This window comes from Camarhynchus parvulus, chromosome 9, assembly GCF_901933205.1.
Source record: "Camarhynchus parvulus chromosome 9, STF_HiC, whole genome shotgun sequence".
NCBI classification, from domain to species: Eukaryota; Metazoa; Chordata; class Aves; order Passeriformes; family Thraupidae; genus Camarhynchus; species Camarhynchus parvulus.
The window spans coordinates 8875219-8898311 of record NC_044579.1 but is presented as its reverse complement, the minus strand read 5'-3'; the positions used below and the strand labels follow the sequence as shown (position 1 = coordinate 8898311).

Below are 23093 nucleotides of genomic sequence, written 5' to 3'. Positions count from 1 at the left end.
GGGCTTCTTCTAAATGTACATTTCCCCTGTTTATTCAAGGGTTAAGCAGTCTGAGAGACACAGCACTCATAGCCAGGTATCTGTCAGGCTTGGACTGGAGGCTCACCAAAGCGTGAGGATATATGGTTTTATTTCTGTTTTGTCATTTGGAGATTGCTACTCAGTGTCTGTAGGACAAGAAAGCTCCAGGGCATCTTAGGATATGCCCTGTGCTCCAAGAGACGATGTTGTTTTGGCTTTGCAACATTCAAATGCAAAGTCAAGAACTGATGCCTGAAGTGCTCCTTTTCCAAGGATTAAAAGGCACTGCCAAGGCTTTGCAAGATGACAGTGTTGCAAATCTTACCATGATCCAGTGCTGAGATCCGTCAGTATCAGCAGCACAAATATGCTGACAGATCTGTGTGTCTGCTTTCTTGTGATGGTAGATTTTTTTCAGGAGGTTGATCTATGCTGCTGAACTCTGGAAGAGCTGCAAGGTGACATTGCAAGAGTTCTTCATTGCACCTAGGTCTTCGTTTTAACCAGGCTTCCTTTCGTCTAGTAAAACCCTGACCCAAAGGAGCAGTTCCAGGATATCATCATGGATCTAGCTTTGGTTTCTCTGTTCTTGGATGGAGCTGAGGGATCCATAGAAGTCAGTGGAGGAACTAGGTGGAGTAACCAGGTTATGACTGTGACAATCAGGGATGGAGGTATTTGCTCAATTCACCCAGCAGCATCTGAGGCTTTGCAGACAGCAGAGGGACTGGGACACAATGCAAAGTGCTTTCTTGCAGTACAGCTCTGGAGAGTCATCATATCCATCTCTGGGCTTGAAGGATACAATTCTCCCTTGCTTGCAGTGATAGGTCCCATGCCACTCATCCTCACCTGTTATGGTCTCATTGAAACTGCCTCATCTATCCTCATCTGCCATCTGGCTTTAGTAGCTCCATCTGGAGACAAAGAGCTCTCTGTCACCCACAGCCACATGCTCTCCAAGGTGCCGTTCAGGACCCGCTCCCATGGCTTTCTCCATGGGGTGTCCAGCTCCAGTGGGATGTTGATCCATTTTTACTCAATCTCATTGTGAAAATGAGGCTAATTTCAGCCTGCCATGATGTGTGGGCTCACTGGAAGATGACTGTAAATCCAGATCTGAATATTTTCTTGTGATGGACAGGGTGGTGAAATTGCACTGCTGCCTTTAACCTCAGGCTGTCCTTAGACCAAACTAGACTCTTCACAGCCCCTGCATCAGTAAATCAAACAGCTTTTGAATCGATGCACATAAAAGTCAAGGGACAGAAGTTACAGATGGAAAAGACCCATTGTACCTTGAGCCTGTCCTGCTGCAGAGGGGGTAAGGCTCTCTTAGGAATTCAAGGCAAAGCTCCAAGCCTGCTGGCTGAGGCCAGGCAGGGTGAGAATCCTGCCTGGGGAAATATGTGGGGTGAGGGGAGACTGCCTAAATTTCCTGCAGCTTTTCCATTCTGCTCATCTCTGCATTTTATTCCCTTGGCTTTATTTTTTGGGCAGGAAAATGGATGTTGGTTGTGTATTCAACATACCCAATATATTCATTCTCCTGATCATTGTTTTTCACTCAGGGCTATGTTTGACTTTTCCTTAGAAGCATGTTTTTCTCACCTAATATTTAGTTTAAGATCGTAGGAGCTGGATATAAAACCTTCTGGGACATTGTAATCTGCCAAGAGGCTGCTTGAAAGCAGAAGTTATCCAGAGTATTTCAGTAGCATATTTAGAAAACATCACCCCCCAAATTCTCTGTTGCCCATTTCCCTTTCATTTCCCTGCCAATTTTTATCAGTTGTTTTAACCCAAATCTGCTGTCGGTGTCCCCCATACCTTGCTTCCCTCCCCCTCAGGTTTCCATGTCTTTGAAAGTCCTGGTAACCAGAAGGTTCATGATTGCTTTGCAATCATTTCAGACCAAGAATAATACAGCCAGAGCCAGCTGGATCCCTTGCTCTGTATTGATACAACTGTTCCCCTTAACCTGCCCACACTCAGTGCTACAACTGCAAATCTGAGGTTGAACCAGAGCAATGCTGGGCAGTGCTGTGAGCCCTGACCCATGGAAATGCTGTGAGCCTGGAAAGCAGCACCCCCAGCAGAGCATCCCATGGCCAGGGAGCAGCTGCCTTTGGGTATTGTTTGCTGGGGACCTTGGGAACTTGCTAAGCTACACGTGTTTTTCTGACACAGATCTTCTCAGAACCAGTGGTCCCAGTGGTCGTTCTGATTCCCTTGATCTGCAGCCAGTTTGTCTTGAGCAGTCCTCCTCTGGCAAGGCCCTTGCTGAAGGCTGGCCAGGCTGGGTGATTGCTTCTCCTGGAGGTCCCTTCCCAAGAGCCCAAACAATATTTGTGAGCATGGTTAAGAACTGGAACAAGCACCCAGAGAGGCTGTGAGAAAGTTGAAGGTGGGGATTGCTAGAACTCAACTGGAAAAGGCCAGCCTAATCCAACTTTGAAGTTACTCTGCATTGCTTCGATCAGAGATTTACACCAGAAGAGGGCATTACTTAGCAAGTCTCTGCCTGACTTCCACTTCATGAACATCAGGGGTGTGTGCTGAGTTGTTGTGCCACCACTGCCTTTGGCTGCCAGATTAAGTAGGTTACTTTCCGTGGTTGTGGTATTTTGAACTCTTGTTTTGTTATCTTTAGTTGTTAATCTTTCAATGAGTTTCTGCAGGTTCCTTGTTTGTCCCTGGGTCACATCCTGGTTGGGAGATGTGTACTCTCCCAGTCATTGACTATCTCAGACTAGGCTTCTAGTCTGGAATGTTCATCCAGTATTCTTTATTTCCCCCTTGACCATCAGATTATCTCCCGCTTTGGAAGTAATCAACTCTTTAATGGGAGGTAAGCTAGGAAAAAGCAAGTCCAAAGGCTGAAGGGTGTAACACACACAGGTTGTGAATATCTCCTCAGCAGGAATGTCTGGGAGAACAGTAGCTGATGGGGAATGTGAAACAGGAAGGCTGGTGCTAGCAGTCTGTGACTCCCTGCGGCACTATCAGTTCTCTGGGTGATTAACTGTTTGTTCCTCCCTTAATGAAAACTTGTCTCAGATGAAACCACCATAATAGAAAGCTGATGTTCTGGAGCATTCCCAAGTGTAGGTTAATATTTACAAGCTATCAGGTTCAGGTTTTATCTCCATCCCTTGCTGGCACAGAGATAAAATCCTTTTAAAAATCCCTTCTGATCTTTCTGGTTCATGACATGGCTTTAGTAAGACACTTTCCATATGGAACGGGTAAATATCTTCATGGAAATGTAAGTTTTTCGCATCATTTCAGGGACTAGTAACAGATGAAGAGCCCCCCATGTGCCAGGGGCCATGGCTTATAAGGCAGCATAAGTGATGGACAGTATCTGTGCAGGATACTTGTGCTAGGAAATGTCAGAATATTATTTCTGCCTCAATGGCTTAAGATCATGTTTACCTAATGGACTTACACTTGGATTTTGCAGGTGTTGTGTTAATATTAATGTGTTGTCTGAATTGTTAATATTTCTTCACTTCAACATTACATTAATGAAGGCTGCAGGGGATGGAGAAAAGACCTGGCTAATTAATTAAATCGGCAAAAAGCATCTTTAACTTTCCATCATGCTGCCCTTTGCTTCCACCTAATGGGTCTTGGCATTTCTGGTCAGCAGCCACGTAACACACGCTGCTGTATGGAGCACTCAGCAACGCACTTGCTAATTTTTCTGACCCGTAAATCACTTGCATAAACTTTTAATGGTGAGGAAAAGTGCCTTTCATTCCTGTTTCCTCCTTACAGTGGGAAAGGCAGTCTGATAACAGGCAGTGCTGGCCTGATGCGTGGGGCTGGAGACTTTGCCGTCAGCAGAAGGGCTGTCTGCATTCATTCAGGAATTCTTTCCATTCTCCTCCTAGCCAGACTTTGGATGACATTAATATTATGTGTCTTGTCATAAGCTGTGCTCTGGGAGCCAGTGGCGTATCAGACTGCACGTCTCAGGAATGTGGACTGCCTGGCTTGGACACTGGCTGTGAGGTATCTCCCCTCTCCTCTGCCCCATCCCAGCCCCAGCCTGGCTCTGAGCTCATTCACCCACCAAAAATTACCATGGGCCGGAGAAAACTCAGGCCTCAGGTCCCTGCTCTGGCCCAAGGTGGCTGGGCAGCTTCCTTGCTTGGGGGCATCCTAATGCATTCCCAGATGTAAGGCTTGCCAGCCCAGGTGGTCATTGCTCTTGTGAGACCTGGTAGCTGAGGACAGCACTGTGCATTAGTGATCCATCCTTATCCCTTCCCTGTGGCTCTGCAGAATAGGAGCAGGACCCTTGGCATCATAGCTGCCTCTGAGAGCCGAGATCTTGTTGACCTGGTGGCTCCTTGGAAAGACAAACTGGGTCTGACATAGATCTGTGGAAAGCAGGACTGGGATTCCCAGCTGCACAGCTTCTGGAGATGCAAGGATTGCAAACTCTTTCCCATTGTCTTCCCCACAAAGGTGAAGGGGTTGTGCATTCAGGGAGGGTTTTTAACATTTTTCACATTTGATGCTGACACGCAGCACAAGTGGGAGGTCAGTGTGGCAGTGCCTGAGGACTGGAGACATTCCTAGAAGAGGACGTATATGAGGCTGTGTGCCCATTCTGAGTGAGCGGCACTCCAGGGGCTTCTTTAGGGCCCATGAAAAAAGGGATGTCTTGATCTAGGAAGGCCATTCCTGGATGGAGGTCTTCCTCTGTGTGTGATGCTGGGAGTAAAGTCCTCTGCCCTGGGCTCAAAAATGTGGTAGTCGTGAGAAAATTGTGGAGAACAGTGGAGCTGAGGCTGAGGGAGCCTGCTGAAGTTGTGCCTCCCCATCCTGTGTGGCCCAGCGCATGCATGCAGGTCTGAGCTTTCATCCCTGGCCCACAGCAGCTGAAGACTCTGTTTTGGCACAGAGGGGCACTTGAGCACCACACCAGGAGTCTGAAGGTTGTCACAAATTAGCATGAAAAGGAGCAGACTGCAGTCATATTAACCTTTAATGAAGAGGCACAGCCCGCAGTGACTGCATCCTCTGCAACACCAGAGTTGCAGTCCGAGGATGCCTCCTTTGCCATTTGAATCCAGACAGGAGGGAGGATGGTAGGACGGGCAGGTATTGACGTTATCCCTTCCATATGAACCACAGATGAGGGTGAGGAGCTCCAGGCTGGGCAAGGGGCCTTTTCCACCCACACAGCTGAGAGCCAAGAGGTCCTAAAGGCTCTGTGGCCACTTGTGCCGTCCAGCGCTGCGATGTCTGGCCTGACGCTGTGGTGCCAGATGTACTCAGCAATTTCATTTAACAGGGCTGCAAAGTGGCACTGATAATTTCAAAGAAATTCAGTCAAATGGCTGAGGTTTTTCTAGCGGTCTTAATCCCTGTGTGCAAACCAGTACATCAGGCTTTAAGCAATTAATTCCTAATCATGCCAAATGCCTTCAGGAGCCCAGCGTCAGCATTGAGAACTTAAAACAGTTTTCCACTGTACCACAGATAATTTGGATAAAGCAAAGAGAGCAGTCTTTTGGCATTTCCAGCCTCAAGGTGTGAGAGTGGTCCATAAGTGACATTTGTATTCAGAGAACCCTCCCATGCATTTGTGTTGTAGGCATCTATTACTGGGAAGGCAGCATAGCTAATATAAAGGGCATTCTTTATACCCCGGAAAGGGTGTTCATTATAGGGAAAAGCCATTCTAGCTTAGTAAGAAATGAATCTAAAACTGCCTCAGAGCTGCTATTCTCATCAAGTTTCAATGGTAGCAGTTTTAACCAAGAGTTAATTGAGCAATCACAGAAAGTGGAGTAATTCCATTATTCAGCTATGCTTTGTACAAGGCTACTGCTAGCTGTGAGAGGAGCACAAATGACTTTCATCAAGCCAGGAACCGCCAGCATTCTTGCCTTTTACTACTTTTTCTTTAATAAAAAAAAAAAGTAGGTCTTTTGGCAACTGTCATTGGCAACAGGAGCTCCACACCAACATTGCGAGGCTCATATGTAACACTGTAATCCAATTTTTTTGGATAATAGGGGATTTGATTTTCATGGCTCTTCAGGCAGCAGTGCTGTTCCAGAGTGGATAGCTGAAGATGTTCCTGTTTGTTGGATAGGCAGAGTGTCACCAAGAAAACAGCACACTGTTCTTGCATAATTTTGCATGGAAAAGAGCCATTGGAAGTGCCGGCCCAACTACTCACCAAAGAGCATAATTGTGTCATTGGCTGCACTCTCAGGAGATGTGGGATTAGCTAATGTTGGTTTTAGAAGAGCTTTTATAGAAACCTCCCAAGTTCCTCTGCTTCATGGAAGAGCTGTAATCAAAAATAAGCAAACACGATTTAAGGAAGAAAAGGTCATACCACATCCAGCATCTTTGGACCTAACACCTTTGGAGAGGGTTTGTTGGTTGTGCCATGGCGCTGTTTCTTTACTGTTTTCCTTCAGCTGATGCTACTCCTGTTGGATGTGAACAGGACTATTTGCAGCCTTCTGTGGAAGGTGACTTTGTGGGTGAATGCAGCAGGATTTAGAGTCCCATTTGCTGGGGGTGGCTGTAGATCTCCTGTTTGGTATAAGATTGTGCTGTAACAATAATCTCTTCCAAGCCAGCAGAGAGCAGGGGCTCCCAGCAGTGTACTGCCCTTAGCAAGGGGACGTAAATCCATCAGTGTCTTTAAAGCTCTCTCAGACACACACAGACACATCAGGGCTACCTTTCTCAGCACCAGCTTTCCATGACACTGTTTGGTTCAAGTGTGATGCTGTCAAAGCTATACTGTCCTCACCCTGCTTGGACCCAACATGGAGCTGGACACACCTGAGGCAGGCACATAGGTATGGGCTGAGACACAAGAGGCCTTTGACTGCAGGTTGAAGCACTAACCCATGCTGATCTGGGATGGTAAATCTATCCATAGATGGGAAGAAATTTGAATAGCAGAAGTCTTGTTCCTTTTGTAGGAGGGAGTGCGTGCTATGAGAGAGAGACAAAATGGAGAGGAGCAGATGAGATATTGTGATGAGTTAGGAGAAGGAAGTTTGGTAACTCTTGTAGAAGAGGTTGGTCACATTTGGCTCTAGTCTGAACTGCTGGAAGAATGCTGAGGATTTGCTTGGTGGCAGCTCGCCCAGCCAGAGGGACCACCGTTGAAAGGGGAGCTCAGACTCCAGCTCAGAACAGTTCAGCTCCATCCTTTTGGGAGCAGGTTTCCACAATGAGCTACACATGAAGAAAAGACCAACTTCTCCAGCCCATCAAAAGCAAAGAACCCTGCCATGGAAGAGCTGTGTGGTGTTTTGGGTTTATCTCTCACACCTCCGCTGTGATAACTCTTCCAACACCTGGATATACCCATCAGTTACATCTTGTAGGAGGGGATGGAGGTGTGGAAGGCATTACAGGGGAACAGCTGTGCTCATCTGTGCAGCCCTCCCTCACTGCCCTTTGCTCTGAAACCCCTGGGTCTGTTACCTTGCTGGAACAGCAGGTGTTTTAGTGTCCTTTTCCTTTAAGGAAGCTGCCTGCCTCCTTCCTGCACTTACTGGATTGCACACAAAGTACTCCTTGTCTGTCCCTTTCAGCAAACCCTTCTTAGCTAATGTCATTTGTCAAGTTAATCAGGGAGAGTGGACACTTGGATGGCTGCTGTGCAGCCTAGCTGCATTGCCATGGAGACAAGCAGCCAAATAGGCATTTTACTTGCCCTGCCTCTCTTTGCAGATTTGCCATGAAAAAACAATATTTTATTTACCATCAACCAAACAACTTGCTGAGGGCATCAGTAGTTTTTCAAAGTTGCTATCTGGAGACTGGGAAGGGTCTACCTAACATTTAATGGAGCAAATAGTAGTGCTGATACTAAAGCAGGTCAAGAGTCTGAATGTGTAGCTCCTCTTCACACATCCATAGATGTTTGGCACTGGCAGGAGTTGTCTGAGAGGAATTACAGTCCACTAGCTTGAGTTTAGGGATGTAATCAAGATGTCATCAGTCCTCTTCAGTGGATGGTTTCATAGGTGACTATTTCCCTACAGAAGCTATGACTATCAAAAATACTTTGAAAAGCACCAAGACTTGTGTTTAAGAGCATCTCAGGAGCTTGAAATCTCCCCAGAAGTTGGAGAGGTTTAGGCACTGGCATGCCTTGGTCACATTTGAAACTTGGGTGAGTGTGAGCACATACACTCCAGCTGACCTCTTGCATAAGGCAGGCTGAGGATGAGTTTCATCCACATAACTCACAAGCAAAATCTGGATATTGAAAGAGCTGACAGGAAATGTATGTATTAGAGAGCTCAAAAGCCATCCCATCCCTCCCTCTCCTTGCCCTCACATGTTAAGTGATGCATGGAACAGGTTTGGAAATGCTCCCTCCTGCAGCGTGGTTAGCAGGACAGCTGGGATCTGCAGGCACCTATGAGAGGGACAGCCACCTGTTGACCCCTAGCCCTGTCTGTGGGATGGCAGAGGAAGCCTCACATCAGCACAGAAAGGGCAAAAGTTCAGATCAGATTGTTTATGGGATTTTATGGAGCCAGGAGCCAAGGATAGCTCAGCTAATCCAGAGGAAACTGTAGCAATGGCGTTAGAATGCATTTCACATGGGATTCATTCAGCGCGCATTCAGATGGACCAGTCTTTCTGTCTCCATTTTTTTAGCCATTAAATATTTTTCTTTGTACTCCTGTCTGCCAGCTGCACTGAGCCAGACTCCAAGCTGGGCTGTTTTAAGAAAAAAAACCACAGAAACCCCAAAACCTCTTGTCGTTTGACCTGCTGACAAGTTAGCAGGGCTTCAGCACAGCTCCCAGCAGCACCAGCAGCAGCCACTGGGCTGGGTCCATGCTCTGCCAGCCAACCTCTGCTCCCACCAGCCCAGCATTCATTGCTTTTCTCCAAGCCACAGTGTAGTGCTTGCTTAGTTGAAGCCCTGGGGAGAACATGAGCTAAAAGTGCAACTGAAAGGCCACGTGGGGAGGGCAGGAAGGCAGCATCTTTGCTCTGCCCTCCAGCTCCTCAGCACCTGAAGCCTTGCTGGCTTCATGGACAGTCCTAGCTCTGGCTCATCCTCCTAGTCACCAACGTCCCATGCAGTCTCAGTGTGAGCCTCTCTTGGGATTAAGGTTTTCCTTTCAGGTGCAGTGAGGTCACCACATTTAGCTGTTTCATGCAGATCTTGTCTTCTGTCTGTGTCCTGAGCCCTAGACTCCGTTGCTCTGCTGGAAGAGGTAGCATGGTTCAACTCCAGGCACAGGTGCCAGCTCCTTCACTGTCCCCTGTTCCCTGCTCCCTCTGACCCTGGCAAGCTCTCACATGCTCTGGATTACCCCAGCTGTGACTTGTACCTACTAGAAGCTGCTTTTCTTTCCCTGAACTCCTGATGTTTAGAACAAATCTGACTAGGAGTTACAGAGCAGCCCCACACTCTTCTTCCCTTTCAAGCTTGCAGGAATGCTGCAGCAGGGTGCATTTGGGGAGCAGCTCTATGACCCTGCAGTGATCCAGAGCTGGAAGAACCCTCTGTCCCTGCAGGGGGTTTTGGCATCAGCCCCCAGGGCATTGCAGCCTTCCCAGGGCACTCTGGTTTGTTACCCTGAGCTGATAGAAACCAACCCATCAGATCCTGGGGCTTCTTTCCCCCCCAGATACAGGAGTGTCCAACCTTATCCATGTTACCTGATCCTTGAAAGCCTGAACTGCATATGCATCTCCCAGAGCCTGCCTCTGCCTTTGGGTGAGAGAACAAGAATAGCTTTTCAATTCTGAATACCCACAGTCAGATCCTGCACACCCTGTCATGGGTGCAAAGCTCCTGGGTGCTTCCCAGGATGGGATTTTACAGAGCAGAGTGGATAGTATGTGCTGTTGGTTTTACTTCAAGAATAAAAGCATCCCTGGCAGGAGGGTGCTCAGGTATGTGCTTCCATTTAGTACCTACAACATCAGAACAAAGATATGTCCTGGAAATTGTAAAAGCCCAAGCCACAGAAGGATAAAACAAAATGCAGAACTTATAATCAGGCGTAAATTGCATCTAGCCAAAAGTGTCACTGTAGGTGGGAGATGAAGGGTTTACACTCCCATGCTCCTCAGGAACAGACACACCAGGGTCTGCTGCAGCATTTGCTCACAGTGTTCTTCTCTGGGACTTGCAATGGGCAAATGTTGCCTGTGACAAGGAGGAAATGTTGTTCACAGGTGCTTATTGCTTTGTCCTTAAAAATGGGCTTGCATCTCCTTCCTTAAAAATGGGCTTGCATCTCCTTCCGTAGAGGCCACAGTTCAAGGGAGATGCAGGAGGACTCCTTTGCCTAAGTATGCATCTGTGTAGCTGAGGCTGATGCTGGAAACACCTCCATCTGCCTGCACCAAAGCCCATGGGAAGGAGAGGTGCAGCCTTTTTCAGTGTGCCCTGTTTTCTGTGCCTCGCTGTGACCTGGCTCGGGCAGAAAGGGCTTCCCAGGTGTGAGCATGGGCTGGCACAGCCTCAGGCCATGCTCCCCACGTGCTGCTCTGTGACCCACCCCTCTCAGGAGATGGGGATGGCCGTGCCATAACCCACTGCCTGCCACTGGCTGTCCCACAGCCGGGGTGCCCAGTGCCCCCGGGCCATGCTGTCCCACACTGTCCCGGACCCCCTGGAGCTGGTGGCCATAGAGGGACCGAGGTTGCCATCTGCCGGTTCTGCTGCACAGAAACAGCAAGAGCCTGGCTCAGCCCCCTTGGAAGTGGCCCCTCAGGAGTTGTCCTCATCCTGCTCAGCATTGCCCACCTGCGACCCAGCCCTTGGCCTTTGGCAGCATGTCCCCGTGGGCCAGTGTTCCAGGGGACAGGGCAGGCAGCCCATTCCCATTTAGACCGTGCTGCTCCTGCCATGACCACGCTGCCCCTGGGCCAGGATGTCCCTCCTGCCCTCCCTGTGGGGCCTGAAGTGTTGGCCTCTGGCACAAAACCCTCTGTGAGAATCCACAGGGCTCTTAATAAGGGAGCTCCTTCCCATTAAAGACTAATATTTCTACTGCTGATGATCGCTCTCAGGTGCTTATTTCTCCTCTGGGCTTGTCTTTATTTCCCTTCTCTTTCTAGTTCTTGGCAAGTACTCCAGGCTGAGAATGTATGACTGCTGTAGGAGTACCCCAGGAGTGCAGCACCCTGCACATCTCACCTGGCCAGTCTCCCCAGCAGTGGCCAGGTTTGGGAGCTGCAGGAACACTTGGCTGCAGCCCTGGTCCCCCAACCAGCCCTGCAAAAATCACTGCTTTGCCTGCCAGAGCAACAAGGCTGGGCTGGCACAATCAGCAATTGCTCACTCAGGCATTGCTGGGAGGATGAGGTTACTTCTGTAAATCTATTATCTTTTTTGGCAATTAGCATGAGTTAGGAGCCCTGGGAATACATGCAGGAAATAGCAGGAAGCCCAGTTAAGCACATCTCTGGTTTATCAAGCCCAGTTAAACAAGTCCCCCGTGGCACAGCCCTGCTGCTGGTAGCACAGCCCAACACATGCCAAAGATGATCTCTAGTGCTGGGATTGCTTTCCTGAGCACTGTGCAACCCCAGAGGTTTCCATTCAATGCATGTACATTCAGAGATGGAAAGTGAGGGAGATTCAGAGATGGAAAGTGAGGGGCTCACCCCAGCCTGGAATACCCAGCACTCTGGAGATTGTATGGAGGAGCCTGTGGAGTCCCTGGATGCCAAAGGCAGCCCTGCTGGAGCAGTGCTGGTGGCTCGTCCTGCCTGGGGACAGTGCTGTGCTGTGCTGTGGGTGGGAGCCTGGCGTGGGGCAGGGCTCAGTGCCTGGGCCTGGCCACACATGTCGAGCTGGGGACAGGGAGCGAGTGAGGCGCTGTTTGCTCTGGCCCGGGAAGACAGAGATGTGTGTTTGTTTTCTGTGCTATCTCTCGCACGGCGTTTGTTTTGCTTGTCAAGCGTTTCAGGAGATAAAATGACCTAAAGGGAGATTATTTTATCCTAATTTAAGCTGTCAATTTATCACTGACTTCTGCTTGTCTGCGCCAGCAGGACAGCTTACTCTGAGTCCCTGGGGAAACCTCCGCTAGAAAGTGAGAATTTGGGGGGGATTTGCTGCAGTCTCACAGCTAATCTGTGCTTAGGTCAGCAACTGCAAGCTGCTCCCCTGTCCCCTTGTGTCATATTAGTTCCAATCGCTGTGGACTGGCTTGGCTTCCCAGGGGCCTCCCCTGTCTAACCTGGGCCTGGGGTTGTTTTTCTCGTGCTGCAGGCTGGTGGAAGAGTTCATGCTGCTGGCAAACATGGCTGTGGCCCATCAGATCTACCGCTCCTTCCCCGAGCAGGCCTTCCTCCGCCGCCACCCCCCGCCCCAAACTAAGCTGCTGAAAGACCTCATGGACTTTTGCAACCAAGTCGGCCTCGAGATCGACTTCAGCAGCGCGGGGACCCTGCATGTGAGTGGCCTGGCAGGGCTGTGGGGACAAGGGTGGGCAGCTACATGATGGCATGCTCATGGCAGTGTGTGCTTCATTCCCTGGCCCTCTCTGCCCAAGCACAGCTGACAGCTATGCCATGCCAAAACAAAACACCTCCCTGTTGATCCCATTAGCACTGGGCAGGGGGGGGGGCCAGCCTGGCCTGGTCAGCCATGTTTTGCACAGAGATTAGAGCAAGGTGGGAAGGACCTTGCAAGTGACCCCTGTACTGCCCTCCCTGCAATGGGAAGGATGTTTCAGTGCAGGAGCACTCACTGGGGCACCCAGATTTCCTTCTCTGGGCAGGGAATTTGCTCCATAGCACAAGGAAAGTAGCTCTGCACGGGGCTCTTTCTGTCTGGGCTGGTGCAGGTCTCAGGGAGGGCAGGGTGGGAAGTGGGGTGACTGGGAAGGACTAAAGAGCAGTGCTGGGAAAGGTCAGATGCAGCCAGCACAAGAAGTGTCCAACCACTCCTGTGCTGAGCATGTCCTGAGGCTGAACTCCGGCTGAACAGCATCGCGCAGCTTCCAGGATTTTCTTTACTCACCACAACTGGACTGTGGATAATCCTCTGTTAATCCCATCCCCACTGGCTCCTGCACGCCCCTCCAGCAGCTGGGACTGCTTTCCCTGCTTGCTGGCTGTGCCCAGCCTGTATCAGCAGATGCAAGCTGCTCACTCAGCTCCTCTCCTGCACTTTGAACCCTCCAACCCTTCCTCACTGCTACCCCCAGGCAGTGACCTCCCATATCCATGTCTCCCCAGAGTCCCATTAGTCCCTCTGCTGAAGTTCTCAGCAGCTGGATGGGAGCCAGGCACAAGTCAGGAGTGGGTTTGCTTTCTCTCTGTCACACTGCACAACTAGGATAGAGCCAGCAGTCCCCATGCCCTGGTGCTCCCTGCCACTGACCCCAGGAGGACAGCCAGTGCTCAGAACTGTGGGTGCAGTCCTACCTGGGGCTGCTGGGACCATAGCAAAGCCCAATTTCATGTGCACCTTCTGGCTTACAAGGGGATTTTCAGGAAGAAGGGGAATTTGACTTTGACAGGCTGCTGTTAGCATCAGTAAGGTTGCCTGGGTCCCTTTACCACCACAACATGCCAACACTGAATGCTCTCTCTTTTCTCCTCCAGCAAAGCTTAAGTGAAACATTTGGTGCTGACAAATATTCCAGAGCAAGGAAAGAAGTGCTGACCTACATGTTCTCCAGGCCCATGCAGGTGAGAACAACGCTGTGCTCTTGGGCATGTCTGCTTGTAGCTTTCTGCTGTGGCTTTATCTTCAATCCTTGCCCATTCTGAGTTACCAGGCTGGTTGTTGCACACAGAGGGAGTGAATGAATACTGAATGTGGTGTTCCAGGGCTGCCAGCAGCTTCCTCCAGTGCCTCCAGCCCTGTGCAGCTGGCACTGGAGGCACTGGAGCAACAAAGCTTCGCTGGATGGCAAGGTCAGGCTGAGTCTTTTCTCACTGCCCACAGTGTCCCTGTTATTACTGGTTGGGATATTTCACCCTTGAAGTTGCATGAAGGTTAGTCTGTTAGCAGACTCACAAGGACCCTGCCCTGTGAACAGCTGGTGATGGGCTCCATGGTTCATGTTTGTGTCATTTCTTCACATCATGGTATCCCAACTGTTCCAAAGAAGGAATTAAGGGTAGGGGTGTGCAGCTGGCCATAGGGACAGTCTGGTACCTGCCCTTGGAAGAGGGAAAGTTCTGGAAACCCTTCAGCCCAGGTGGCTTTCTTTGACAGTCTCTGCAATGGAGGCTTGTGCTGCTCACTCCAGTTGTCATGTTTGGTGCATCTGTAGCTCAGGACACTTACTTGGGTGTGATAAACACCCAAGTAAGTGTCCTGAGCTACAGATGCATGAAAAGTTTTTGTGAGGCATCAGCTGCATTTGCAGCTGGGCACGGCACAACCTCTTCTGAGGAAAGTCCTGCGCCGTGGGGAGAAGGGGCACGTTCCTGAAATGATCTCTCTGCTGTGGCCTGCTTATCACTGCAGGAATGAATCATCTTCCCAACATCGCTCATTTGACTGTCACTTTTATAATTAGCTTATTTGCTTCATTTACTCATTAGCAGTGCCTGAAGTCCTGCTGTGTTTCCGGGACTTATTGCTTGTTTGCAAATGGGGTTGGGCTATGAGGCTGTTGAGTAAATCATCCTCTCACATGTGTCCAGCTAAGGAGGGCTGCTTTGTAAAGAGCAGGAAGTGTCCTCTGGAACTGGATGTGTTGTCCCAGATCCTGTATCCTGCTTTGGGTTATACTGGTCCCTTCTGTCACATCCTCCTTTTCTGGTGGAAGGTGCACTGGTGACATGAGTTCCCTTGGTTCCCTCTCTGGTCCTGCTGACTGTGGGACAAGCCTGGGCTTTGCCAGTAGCAGCACACGGAGCAAGCCTGGCTGCTGGCCAGGATGGATGAGCAAGGAGAAAGTTCTGTAGTGGCACCAAGGAGGAGATGGGCTTTTGGAGACCCACAGACTTGCTGAGATCTTGCCATTGTGGTGTCCTGAGACTGTGGTTGGAGTAGTGGTGGGACTGCTTTCAGATACCCCACAGTGACTCTCATTAAGATTTAGCCTTGTGAATATGTTAGATTTCATTACATGAAAGAACTACCAAGGTTTTGGGGATGAAGTCTTCTGCAGAGTAGATACCAGACAGAGATAGAGGCACTTTTAAAGACGATATTCCACAAGACATGATTCTGACAGGAATTAGTCTCATTCCATCATCAGAAGACAGAGGTGCCTCTGTGTTCAGGTGTGCTGTGCAGTCCACCCATACGTGGAAAACCTGCTGCCTGGCACACTCCCATGATAGGCAAAACATTTGGAAAGGGGCAGACAGCTTCCAGGAGGAAGAAGCTTTCCCTGAGAGGAGTAATTTTTTTGCTGTCTGCCACCAGCATGAGAGCAGATGGAAGAATCAGCCCCATCCTGCTGGATGTCGTGGTCTCTCATGGGCTAGAGGACAGATTTGAGTGTTGGCAGCTGCAGAGCACAGGCACTGAGGGGCCCAGGCTGGTGGCGAGGGCTGGGCCATTGCTCTGGCAGATGGTGCAGCGAGACCGTCTGGTCGGGGCACTGAGAAGTCACCTGTGTCCCTGCACATGTCACAGCTCCCAGTGATAAAGCTGATGCTTCAGGGACAAGGCTGCAGCTAAATCAGCCTAAACAACCTGTCCACAGGTTTAACCCCTGACTGTGCCAAGCCTGTGTCTTCCCTCTTCACTGTGTGCTGGTGGTCAAGACATCAGCCTCTGGGAGGAGGAGGGAGATGGGAAGCAACTGGTAATGTGTGTGCCTGAGGGAATGCCTGGATTGGCATGCCAGGAGCCCTGTAACAGATGAAGGAGCAGTGACACACCATTTTTCAGGGGCTCAGTCACTCGGGGATTCAATCTGTCCATGAAAGCAAAGTTGCCCCTGGTTGGCTGGGGCTGATTTATTTCCAGGCTCTTCGCAGTTCTCTGGGGATTGCAGCAAACTCTGGGGATTTGAGACCTCTTGTGAGTCAAATCTGTTAATGAGAAAACGTCTGCTTCATGCCAGGCTGATGTCACTGGGTTGTGCTGTCACAGTGGTGAGGATGGGTGTCAGAGACACACTGGACTGGGCTCCCCGCAGGCTGCAGCCCTACCATGGCCTAGGGCAGTATTTTTGCTGGGATACTCAAGCTGCTGCAAATGTCACTGAGGGCCATGGGCTGCCAAAAGGGTGTCCAGAATGGTGCTGGACCCCACAGTGGCCAGTATATCAATGAAGACAAAGTGCCCCAGACAACAGCAAGCAGCACAGGACCTTCAGCATCTTTTCTAACTTTAAACAAGATGGGGTATAACTCGAAACACTGCTGGGCATAGGACAGGGATGGGCCCTTCCCAGTGTCTTTCTCAGAGCAGGAATTTTGACTGGTGCTCTGCTTTCTGCCTGCCTAGCTTTGTAGGTACCTTCCTGCCTTCTGCCCAGAAGCCCGGCACAAGTGGCTAGAAGCTGCCTGTGATTCTGTGCTGCCTGTCAGCACAAGGGCACTCATCCCCCCCCACAGAAGCCTCTGGAGCTCGGTGTGTCTCCCTGCCCAGCTTCATTCTGTGGGAGCTGAGCTAATTGAGTGGAGACCATAATTCGTGGAGTCCATCAGAAACAATTTAATTCTGGGTTGTGGAAATTGGCAGCCACCACAGCTCCTATCCCAGCTCTTGGGTCTCATAATAAGGCTGGGACTGATGCTGCTTTTTTTAACCTGCTCTATTTACTTGCCCGGATCAGTGCGTTGCTGCTCAGCAGGAGCTGGCTGCGCCACTGGCCTGGAGAGTGGAGGATACAGCTGCCCAAACCAAGGATCCCAGGACGGCTCTGTAATCAGAGCTGGCTACTCCTGTTTTTTTAAAATCACTTGCTCTTATTTTTAAATGAGTTCATTCAATCGCCACTGTGCCGTGACCCTGCCGCCACCCCCCTGACCTGCACAGCCTCCCCTCCCCGCCTGGGCCCAGCCCCCAGTGTTTTCCCAGCCCCAAGAGCTGGTGTTTCAGAGATGCAAAAATAAAAGCTGTAACCTGTGGGATAACAGGGGTGACGCAGGAGCGGTTCCTGCTGAAGAGGCTGCTGAGCAGTGGTGCCACTGTTGCCCTGGTGTTGGTTTAGATGGGCGGTTCAGCTGCTCAGCTCCCCAGCTGCCATGGTGGGATGGAACAGCAGGGATAACAGCAGGGCTCTCTCTCCTCCTTGGAAGCCACTCATACCTGCCCCCAGTGCTCTCCAAGCATGCACAGTGTGTGTGTAAAGCCTGCAACCAGACCCAGAACCAAAGAGCATCTGATGTGGGCACAGAACAAGCTGGGCTCTCCCCTGGAAGATGAGAGGAAGGCAAATGAGCCCCAGGACCTGAGCAGAAGCAGGAAGCCACTTACACCCGTGGGTGATGTGAAAGTTGATGCAGTCCTTGGGGCCAGGTAGGGACAGCTGATAGCCAGCAGCTCCTGGCAGTGGCTTTGCCCCTTCTATTCTGTGCTCAGTTTCTGCAGTGCCTGTGCAGCCCAAGCTGAGCAGCAGGTGAAGGACCACCAGCAGACAGGATGTCTTCAGGAGGGCCATTGGCTGCTGGTGCTGTGTCTCACAGAGCCAGACCCCTCCAGCCTCGTGGCACCAGCCTTGCTCACACCCTTGCTTGGTTTCTCCCCCTTTCAGATGGCTCTCTACTTCTGCACCGGCGTCCTGGATGACGAGAGCCTCTTTCACCACTACGCCCTGAACGTGCCGTTCTACACCCACTTCACGTCCCCCATCCGCCGCTACGCCGACATTCGCGTGCACCGCCTGCTCTCCGCCTCGCTCGGTGCGTGTGCTCCCCTGCACGGGCTGGGACAGGGACAGGGGCCATGGCATGGCTCTGTGGCAGGAGGGAGCGTGGGCATGTTGTTGTCACTTGTCCCCTTTGCAGGTGCCAGATCCCCCATCACAATGGAGAAGGAGGCCATCCAGAAACAGGCAGATCACTGCAATGACCGGAAGATGGCTTCCAAGAGGGTGCAGGAGCTCAGTGCTGACCTCTTCTTCTCTGTCTTTGTCAGGGTAAGACCCAAGGCTATTTTTTCCCAAGGCATCTCTGGATTTCCCTGTGAAGGCCCAGCCTACATGGGCAGGGGGCTATGTCTGCCCACTTGGCTTTAGGAAAAGCAAACAGTGAGAGGACACACTCAGCAACCCCCACTGCTGGATTCCAGGACCTTGAGACACTGTTTCCCCTTGGGGATTGCTGAATGAGATCTGCTGTGTAGTGACAGCCCTGTCTCTTGACAGGAATGTGGTCCTCTGGAGTCAGAAGCCATGGTAATGGGTGTCCTGAGCAAGGCCTTTGATGTCCTGGTGCTGAAGTTTGGAGTCCAGAAGCGCATCTACTGCAATGTAAGTACCTCACCAATGTGAGACAGTGCCAACCCTGCCTTGCCAGAGCATCCTGGCATCACTGCAGGCAGTGGCTGTCCTGGTGCCTTTTTGTGCCAGCCCTGCAACAGGCAGAGCTGGGCCTGAGCTGGGCCAGCCAGAGGGGAGGGAACCTTCCTGGAGTTTGCCTTCCATACCTCAGCCCAGGCAGGCACAAGAACTGGGGTTTTGGATCAGCCCAGTCTCTGGGGACCAGCTTCTCCCTGTGACATGCTGGGTAAAAGGGAATAAAGCCGGATTCAGGGGAACAGAGATAAGCGTGGATCTGAAGCGAGGACAAGGAACGAGGCTGGTTTTCATTTCATTTAATCAGATGGTTTATCTGGGGCTGTGACAGCAGTGCTGTGGGCCAGCACCTGCACTTGGTGACAGCATCCTCTCTTAATAACCTGGTTATGTGTCTGGCAATGACATCTTTAAACAGGACATAGAGCATGATGTATGGGCTGGTGGTGTGTGGCAGCAGCCCCTGATTTACATGCTAGGCTCAGGGTCACAGGCTGCTGCATCCCAGTTGTTGAAGAGCTGCAGAGGCAGCTGGGCTGTGCTGGGCAGAAGCAGCCTCAGCCCCATCCACAGGGGAGGTGGAGGAAAGCTGGGAGGCCACATTCCCATCACCCTCCCTGCCTGCAGGCGCTGCCCTTGGTGGACTTCCGCTTCCAGAAGGCAGGGAAGAAGCCAGAGCTGACACTCCTGTGGGAACCAGAGGAGCTGGAGGAGGAATCTGTGCCCCAGGTAAGGGCTCCACAGCATGGGACAGGCTCACAACACCATGGGGCTGGCATGGAGGCTGTGGTCAACATGTGGATGCTGTGATGTCTGCAGGGACAGGTCTGGGAGGCAGGACTTGTCTCACAGGGTATCAGGTCCTGCTATCTGTGTCCCTTTCCCAGTGAGCTCAGCTTCAACCTCAGCCTCCTCTGCCATCCATTCCAGTCCCATCACTGCCCTCACAATCTGACCCCTCCACAGCCTTCAGTCTCTGCCCTGCCTGCTGTGTGCCCTGCCTCCCAATTCAGGTTTTTCCAGGAATTGAATTAACATGCTGTTTACTTCCTCCTTCCAGATCATCAATTAAGATGTTAAGATCAGGCTTAAGGCAGCTCTTGTCTAGACCCTTCCCCCACCCTGGCACTCTTTGCCCCTGACATGGCTTTTTCTTGGGGTTTCCATCCCTGTGACAGGGTTGAGCCTCAATTAGGAGAATTTTTTTTAAATCAGACTTCCTGAGATGCAGTCTCAAATGGCTTAACAGCATCTAGAAATCTCTCTCTTGTGTCCCTGTCATCTATTAACTTGGTAACTCAATCAAAGGGAGCAATCACATTTGTCTGGCTTGATTAAGTGGTGCTTCTTTGCCAGCTTTTGTCTGGCATGGCTGTAAAACCCCAGCTGTGTTGACTGCTGCTGTCTCTGCCTGAAGGGCTAAATCCCAGCCTCTCCCTGCACCTCTCCAGGGGCTCTGCACTTGAGCCCCAATTCTGTCCAAGCCCAGCACATCCCATCCTTGCCCACTCAGGTTTCCTGACACAGAGTGGGCTGACCCTCCCAGCTGGGGTGATGCATGTGCTGGAGAGTCCTTCCCTTCCCAGGATGGATGTTGTGATCAGAGCTGGATCTGGCTCTGCAAACATTTCTGCAGGCCTCCCTCCCTTTGAAGCGGAGCTTTCCTCTCTCTGCTTGGCTCAGAGAAGTCCTGTGGATGCAGCCTGGAGTGGCCTCAGTTCCCCCTTTCCTACAGGAGCAGGGATCACTTACACCCTAGCAGGGAACTGATGAAAAATGATTCCCCAGCATGAGCAGGGCCCATTTTGGTTAAGAAAACAGTTGGTAGAGGAAACTCCTCCACAAACCTTCCACACCTCCTAAGAAAACACTGGAGCTCTCCCATGGGATCAGACTCTGAGCTATCCTCCAAGCCAGCATATCCTTGAGTTTATAAATCTCCAGCCCTGCGATGATCCAGATTCCTATGAGCCATGCTGAACTCTGGTAGATGTCACCTGGACACCCCACAGCACCCCAGCTGGCCCCAGCCCTTGGTCTCTGCTTCCTGGTTTAGCTGAGCCTGGCCAGGCAGTGGGAGCATCAGGTCTGGGCTGTTTGCTTGGCCCTGCCATAGAGGGCAGATGTTGCCCCCATTTCTCTCTGATCTCCAGGAGATGACCAGGGCCTCAGTGGACATCACTCAGGGGTGGAGTAAAAAGTGGATCTAAGACTCAGAGGATTTGATGTGAAATTGTACTGTTTCACGGCAGTTCAGCAAAGGGATAATGCAGGATTGCATTATCCTGATTCTCCCCCTTTGACTCCCCCATATGTGGGGGCTTTCCCCTGAACACCACCCCCTGCACTGCAGCTAGCTGGGGTGGGCAGGAGCTCAGTAACTCACAGCTCTCTGGCAGCCAGTTGTGATAGGATTTTCCTGCAGGTTGCTCCTCACTGGCCACTTTGGTACATTTAAGTCTCAATAAGATTTTCCTGTTCTGAATGATTAATCTGGAGCAGCTGGCGCTGGATGAGCTGGGAAGGGTTGGACAAGGTCACACCAGTAGCTCTGAGCCTGCTTCTGGTGGGGCCAGCCCCGAGCAGATGGCCCCAGTGAACCCTGATACAGCACAGGGAACAGGCTCCAGCAAGCAAAGTCCCCAAATGCCTGTGCATGACCCCAGGACAGCCCTTCCCAATGTCCCAGCCAGCCCCTTAACTGTGCCTCAAGGACAGACCAGATCAATACTTTCCACTTCTAATCCATCAATCACAGGAAGAGCTGAGCTCAGAGGAGCAGGAAGATGGCAGCAGCACTGCAGTTCCTGAACAGGAGGGATTGATTTTCTGGGGTCTTCGTTCCCTTGCATTGCTCTTATCTATTGTGCTCCCTTCCTGGGTCTCCTCTCCCTGTGGGAGTACAGGCAGATTGTTCCTTCCTTGTGGGATGCTGATGAAATCCTCAACATCATGTGGAAACCCTTCTCACAGCAGCTCAGCCTTGGCTCTTGGCCAAGCTCCATTAAGGGATGACTCCATGTGGTGCTGCGGCTGGAGAGGGGAGGCACGGGTGGCCTGGAGGGGAGATTGGGACCCAAAGCCAAGGGCATGGATGCCCACAATTCTTCCCAGACTGTGTGGAGAGCAAGAGTGAGTCCTGATCAGGCTGGGATAAGTGAGGATGTTTTGGGAGGCTCATTCAGGTTGGTTTGGATGCCCTGGTTGGTGTCAGAGTTCGTGGTGTTGCCCTTGAGGATGGTGCCTCCAGCCCTAGGAGCACCCTGGACCCCAGCAGATCTATCTGAATCCATCCTGCCCTATTCCCTGTTCCTCATGGGTGCACTGATGGAGGCAGCAAAAGCCAACACAAGCTTTAAGAAAATCTTGGTGTGATTCCAAGCTGCAAGAAAACCCTCTTTTCTCTCTTTCTCTCCCCTGATGAAGGTGATCACCATTTTCACGCTGGTGGAGGTGGTGCTGACGGCGGATGGTGGCCCCCTCAAGTACAGTGCCCTGCTCAAGAGGCCAAGCTTGGACAAGTGAGAGCCCTGGCTCTGTGTGCTCCCCACTGCTGATATTCCCTCACCTCCCAGGCCCCGCTCTGGCACCTGCTGGAGACAGAAGGGACTCACAAGGACTTTGGGGTTCTGAGTTTTAAAACCATTGTGGTTTTATTTCTGATTTGGATTTTAACTCCACCTGGGAGCAGGGCTCAGGGCTTGAGCCTGCCCCAGGCAGAACATTTCTACTCTTGGGTATTTTTAGCATGATGCTTTCTTAATGTTTTTTTTAAGGCAGTGGTGTCCATCTGCAGCTTCAGTGCCCGTGGTGAGGGCCGAGAGAGGGGATATGTGTCCCCAGGAGCAGAGAAGGACTGGCTCCACCATCCCAGGTGGGATGTGGACACAGTGGGATGCAGCCATGGGGCCGTGCAGGAGGGTTTCTTGCAGGGTTGTGTGTCATGTAATAAAAGCCGGGTCAGCAGCTGTGTGTGGAGCTCGTGCAGGTTTTTATTTTGTGCCCTGCATGTTCCCAGCAGTAATTCACCTCTGCACAGCCCCCTGCCTTCCCATGCCTGCCACTTCCCGGGCATTATGGAATTTGGCCTCACTGCCTGTCCCACCCTCAGATATGCTTGACCAGAAGATGTGAGATCAGGGCAGGTGTTCTCAATACCTCTGACTTCACCAGGAGTCCTTGTGTGTCTGCTCCAGTCCCTCACACCTTGGCCACCAGCCTAACCCTGCTCAGGGACCCTGTGGCACCATGTCCTTGCATCCAGTGCCTCACTGACCAGCTGACCTCTGCCATCTCCAGCCACCTCTGCCTGCTCTCTGTCCCCATGTCCCCCACCCACACTCTGAGGATGTGTTGGGGGCATGAGCTGCTCTGGCAGCCTCCACATCATCACAAGCAGTGGCTGGTGAAGGGATTGACATCTGGCAAGAAGGAATGGATCCGTTGTGCCAGGCAGGGAGGGAGCCCTGCATCCCTCTGTCCCGTCAGTGGTGACAGCCATGGCCAGCACCAGCACATCAACCATCTGCAGGAGCCAGGAGCTGGCCAAACCTCGACTGCCTGGGTCAGGATGGGGGATCAGGGCTGGGCACAGCACACTTCCTAGGAGCTGGTGAAGCCATCAATGACACCTGTAGTCCCCAGGACTTG

General features: G+C 51.3%; 1 protein-coding gene across 1 annotated transcript in view; it reads left to right on the top strand.

Annotated features, from left to right (window-relative positions):
• DIS3L2 (DIS3 like 3'-5' exoribonuclease 2) overlaps positions 1–22415 on the top strand; it is a 179647-nt gene extending 157232 nt beyond the window's left edge. The window contains exons 16-22 of the mRNA XM_030954141.1: positions 12275–12458; positions 13615–13701; positions 17682–17829; positions 17935–18065; positions 18294–18398; positions 19071–19172; positions 21870–22415. Of these exons, the coding sequence (XP_030810001.1) occupies positions 12275–12458; positions 13615–13701; positions 17682–17829; positions 17935–18065; positions 18294–18398; positions 19071–19172; positions 21870–21968 (856 nt within the window). The 3' untranslated portion in view covers positions 21969–22415. The remainder of the gene's footprint in view (positions 1–12274; positions 12459–13614; positions 13702–17681; positions 17830–17934; positions 18066–18293; positions 18399–19070; positions 19173–21869) is intronic.
• Positions 22416–23093: the final 678 nt, after the last annotated feature.